This window comes from Glycine soja, chromosome 13 (genome assembly GCF_004193775.1).
Source record: "Glycine soja cultivar W05 chromosome 13, ASM419377v2, whole genome shotgun sequence".
NCBI classification, from domain to species: domain Eukaryota; kingdom Viridiplantae; phylum Streptophyta; class Magnoliopsida; order Fabales; family Fabaceae; genus Glycine; species Glycine soja.
In genome coordinates, this window is record NC_041014.1 from 27,495,734 (window position 1) to 27,501,308 (window position 5,575).

Consider the following 5,575-nt stretch of genomic DNA (forward strand, 5'->3'; position numbering starts at 1 on the left):
GGAGTAAAAACCAATTTTAACATAACTGATTTTAAATGGTTACATTTGATTAAAATGTATACCCAGATTAATCTCAATCACGAATTTTACATCGGAACTGTATTACGGAGTGAGAAATTGATTTTAGTAAAATACCAAACGTGACACTGTTTGATGTAATGCCTTCACTGCTAGGATCTAACTTTTAAGTTTCCCTTTATTTTCCGTGCTTGTCCAAAGCCTGTTTTGGCTATATCTTAGTGGTGGAATAAAATCACTATTTTATCTCAGTGGAAAGATTTAAAAAAAATAGCAATACCAAATCGAAATTCTGCATTCTAGCTTTATAACAAAATATAAATATATGAGAATATGATGTGATTAAATTACGTGACGTGTGGCTGTACAAGTACCGCATGTATATAGTTGTTCCCACAAGTGCAGCAAACACATAACTCGTTCCAAAATTACATCATTTACACACAAATTTCATTTCATATCAGCTATAAGTTGCATTACACCAGGTAACTAGGTGGCTACAGAAGAAAACCCACTGTTTTGTATTAACATCAAACTTCAAACACAACACACAATAACCTGGCTTATTTACCTAAACATCTCTCTATTCAGATATAAAACAAAGGATTGTGATTGAAACCAAACTATGAAGGATCTAAGAACAAGACTTCATACCAGCCAAAAGAAGCTCGCGTCAGTCCAAAACACGGACATGTAGCTTAAGATTTGTACATAAGTCTCTGTTTGTGATCATCCCCTACTTTGAATTCGTGTGTATTAGGTGGTGGGCATGCCGTGCAGTAGTGTAAGATGAAATTGCAGAGCCGGTCACGTCCAAGGAGTGTTTAGCAAATCCAAAGCTTTTTCTAGTTACCAGCCACACAGTGTAAATGAATCCAATAAAACCTGGTTCATATTGATTTCCATGTCCAGTAGTGTTGAGTGTTAACCCAGAGAAAAAATAACAAAAGAAACATTATGAAAATCAGAAAATCCATCAAAGAAACATCAATGTAATCTTATATTTTAGAATGAAGAGGGTAAAATCAACTGCAATTAAGTTAGTGATAAAAGTGGAAGTCAAAGCAAGAAGCAAGCACATCGACTTAAAGTATCTTAGCCATGAGGGAACATGTGAAAGCAAATGAAATCATCATTGAACACATTAGCACTGAATTAATGGTCGCAGATCCATTGACAAAAGGCATGCCAACTAAGTTGTTCAAGGATCATGTAATGTGTATGAGACTTGATTTAGTTATGTAAAGTCTCTTTGAATGTAATGAAACTTTATTTTTAGTTTTTTTCTTCTCATTTTTATGTATACATTTGGTTGAGTAAGACATGAAATTTGAACTCAATAATAAATTTTGAACATGTTCATTTAGTTAAATTGTTGTTTTTTTTACTAAGGGTGATTATATTGTGATACATGGAAGGTAATAATCATTTTATTAGGTCCATGATTCATGTAATTAACTTTTGGGTGTGAGCATAAGGTTCTCAGTAGTGTAGATATCATAAAGTGTGAGAAATACTGGGCCAAGTGGAAGGAGAATGTTAGACTTATTTTGAATTTTAAAATTAAAATCTTAAGATCCTAATATTTCTCAACCACTACTCCTGTTATTCTCACTAATTTATCTGGTCATTAATAGCAGTCATGTTAGTGGGATATAACCATTATCGACATATCCTGATCGTTAGGGGTTAGTTTCAAGGATGGACAGAAACTGACTCTATAAAAAGCCAGAGTCCCCAGTCTAAGCATCCCATCAGATAATACCCATTTCGATCATCGTGTGAGAGGTGTTGAAAGCCTGGAAGCATTCTGTGCGTGAGCTTATGTTGAGTGCTGATGAGATAGAAAGTGCAATGGTTGGAGGGTAGTGATCCTTAATCTGTTTAAACGTTGTAATCCATCAAGTGATGCCATAGAACCTCCCTGGTGGCTTTCATTTTCATTTAAATTAGTCTATAATTTTATGAAATTCTAAGGAAGGAATCCACCACACCAGGCAATGTTGGTATGTGGCAACTGTTTGACTGGTAAGCTTAAGCTGCCAAGTGCAGCAAAATTCTGATAGTGGACATATAACATAGCCCATTACCATTATTACATCACCCATGCTCATTAGGAGTTCAGTTGGTCTTTTCACAAAGATAAGCCCAATACCAGTGAAATCATATGAAAAATTGTAAACATCCATTTGATCAATGTATAATATACATGCAGAAACTAGGATGGGAACATGCAAAATCTAACTGTCAGTATGCACAAGTACTTTTCTACTGTTAGTAGTACTTAGTACGCACAGCCACAAGTACTTTTCTTACTGTTAGTATACACAAAGTCTGCGTAATTGTAACAGAAGGATGCAGTTTATATCATTTCAAATCTTATTCAAAGGCACGTCTTATGGAAGAGATATATGTCTATAGCTGTACTCAAACTGTTGAATTTCACACAACTGATAAAAGTTTTGATAACAATGTAATAGCAAACAAAATCAAACCTAAAGCACAAAGTGTGGAAAAGGAAAGAGAAAAGGATGAGGTGACCAAACAACTTGTTACCTGTGATTATCAGAATAGCCACAATTGACCAAAATGTGGTAACTGAAATAGCAAATATGGCAATTGCTAATGCTCCAATGTATATAGCTGTAACAAAAGCAAAGAAAAGAGCCAGGAATCCTCCTGCAGCTGCCAAAGATATCAGCAACGATATGACAATGGCATTTATGGTTGCAGCTAGAAAGAAAAGCATAAATACAAGCAGTGCTGTCAAAGCAACAAAAGTAACCGTCCCAACCTGCAGCAATAAGGAAAAACAACAAATCATAAACTTTCAAAACAAAAGATAAATTTATCTCATCATAAATCTTCCTTGATATGAATATAATATGGTTTCTTATTTAATATTAATTCATCGTTTTTAGAAACATATAGAACACGGTTCATCATTATTATAACTATTATGATTACAAAAGGAACGACATCAAAACTGATAAGTGACATCATGCATCTCCATGTGGTTTTTCCCAGGTTCAGTATCAAGAAAAGAAACAGCCCTGCATGCTTTGAATTCTAGTGATGATAATCTACAGGTAAACAAATCCATCAGAACCCCTCTTTAAGCATCCTTTTTCATTAGCTTATTTTTGCATCTGCAATACAATGCCATAACTTATTGAACTAGTACTCCTTAATCCAAGACAATGCATCTTTATTTTTCTATTTTCATTATTTTCATTAATTAAAAACTATAAAGATGCTTCCTTATTTGCATTAATTAATCAATGTTTTTCGAAAGGAAATGATTTATTTCATAAAATTTCAAAAACAGAACAGAACAACAAATTAATTACATTTTTATAATTATTAATCAAAGAGTTTATTTTTTTTACTGAATTAGTAAAAGAGTTTAATTTTCATGTTTACAAACTAATCACAAATCATGCTAAATAGTAGTATTTTTTAAAGTAATTATTATGCATGTTTAGGTTCACAATGAATCATCAGAAATAACGTTACGAAGGTTACACACTGAGAAATTATGGTTCAGAATTAATTTTGACTTGAACAAACTTTAGACAGATTGTGTTAGATCAATATTTTTCTACTGACTTGCTTTTAAAATAAAAACATGCAAATAATATACATCTCTTCAATTCAAAATTAATTTTAACTAAAATCAAAACACAAAAAATGTAACAATTGCTGTCTGATTGAATAAAAGTATTAAAAAAAAACATATATACACATCCTAATTAAATTCTCAACATTTTATAAAAAGAAAACACTTCAAGTTGATAATCAGTTACTCCCAGGTCCAATTATATGATTGAAATATTTAACCAAGAGAAACGCATGGAGAATTTTTCAAGAATGAAAAGATTCATAAACAGCGAGGAATCTCGATTCAATCAAACATATCGAAGAAATATTATAACTGGATTGAATAAATTATTTTATTCTTACGGAGATGACGAAGAGCGGGCGGAAGGGAGTGCCGCGGCGAGTCCAGAGGAGAACGTCGCGGGCGGAGTTTTTGGAAGCTTCGGGAAGGAGAGGAGCGTGGTCGGCGACGGAGAGTTTGATCCGGCGAAGTAGGGATCCGGAGTAGGCAGGTTCCGGGAAGAGAATGGCGGAGGCGATGCGGTTAAGGACCTCCGGCAAGGTTTCTTTCACTCTTTGCGTTTTCTGCTTCAACTTTACTACTTCTTGTTCTTCTTCATCGACGTAGACGCCGTTGCCGTTGGAAGTCTCTGCCATTTTCAGTTGCAGGAAGCGGAGAAAAAGTGTGATTAGATTCTATATATGTTTTTAAGAAGATTGCATCAAGGTGGATCCCATGTGTGAGTGCCAAGATCGACACATCAGTCAGAGAGTGAGAAGCACGTCGGCACCATATTTTCAGCTTTATCGTCCACCTGGACGCTCTGATTAGCTTCCTTTAGAATGAAGTCAGCACTATTAAAAAAAAAATTATAAGAAAAACTTTAGATGATTAAAGTAATAAGTACTTATGAGCATTTACATATATGAAAAGATTCATCAAATAAGTTCTCATTTGGGTTATGAAAATTTAAGCCCACTTCTTTGTTGATGATTTCACTCCTTATCATCTTAACCAACCTTTCACATTGTTAAATACTAGGGTTCTAAATTTTATAAATGAGTAATAAAAACTAAAAAAAAAAGATACATATATAAGTAGTGGAAAGTTACTTTGGGTTAGAAAAAAATTTAAAAGTTTAAAAATAAAATTGTTGAATGAAATATAGATACCAAATCAGATATTTTCTTTATTATCAGTAAGTATAGATTTAATGCTTAAATATTTTTCCTACAACTTAATATTTTTTAATTTTCATCCATGTATCTTTATTTCATTTTAGTACTTACAAAATATATTTGTTTTATTTTTTTGTCTTTAAAACATTTTCGATAGAATTTTGAATCGGATTTTTTTTGCTGATTGAAATACTAGGTACTGTGTATTTGCAAGTTTATACTTTAATTTATACAGTATTTTTTATTTATTTTGGAACTAAATTTAGTTACATATACAATTAAATATTATTTTTTAATGTAACTAATATTGGATGTTGAAATAAAATAGTAAAGTAATTTGTAATACTTGAAGGATAGAAATATTTTAAAAATGAGATTAGATTATTTTATATTATAGATATAAAGTATAGATGAGTCTTACTAACAAGTATCCTTAAGATATTGAGTAAAGAATTAAAAAAGTAATTATTTAATATAAAAATCATAAAATAGAAAGCTTAAAAAATCATTAGATACAAAAAAACTTATTTCATCTTATATATTTTTCCAAGAGTGTTTTTTAAAAGGACACATATATCAATAGATTTATAACGCAGTCTAAAATATTTGTAAAAAAAAAAATACCAGAAAATATTGACACAACTTGGAATAATACCAAAAACAATGAAGGAGAAAAAAAATAAAAAATAAAAGTAGCCACACATTCATTAGGTTTTGAGCACAAACCTTAAACCTTCCTGGTTGTTGGTAACTTCATCAGTGTTAGACTCAAATTTAA

General features: G+C 31.8%; 1 protein-coding gene across 1 annotated transcript; it reads right to left on the reverse strand.

Moving 5' to 3' along the window:
• Nucleotides 1-377: 377 nt before the first annotated feature.
• Nucleotides 378-4,439, reverse strand: LOC114382604. The gene is made up of 3 exons (XM_028342141.1): nt 3,982-4,439; nt 2,575-2,812; nt 378-903 (listed from the first exon to the last, which is right to left on the reverse strand). The coding sequence occupies exons 1-3, from the start codon at nt 4,273-4,275 to the stop codon at nt 755-757; spliced, it is 681 nt and encodes a 226-aa protein (XP_028197942.1). The 5' UTR covers nt 4,276-4,439; the 3' UTR covers nt 378-754.
• Between the last annotated feature and the right edge of the window lie 1,136 nt (nt 4,440-5,575).

Bases quoted from the DNA above. Each gene is read 5' to 3' on its own strand.
- LOC114382604 (XM_028342141.1), bottom strand. From the start codon at position 4,275: ATGGCAGAGACTTCCAACGGCAACGGCGTCTACGTCGATGAAGAAGAA. The intron at 2,813-3,981 runs GTAAGAATAAAA...TTATTGCTGCAG, and splicing joins GCCCGCTCTTCGTCATCTCC to GTTGGGACGGTTACTTTTGT. The intron at 904-2,574 runs GTAACAAGTTGT...AATATGAACCAG, and splicing joins GGCTATTCTGATAATCACAG to GTTTTATTGGATTCATTTAC.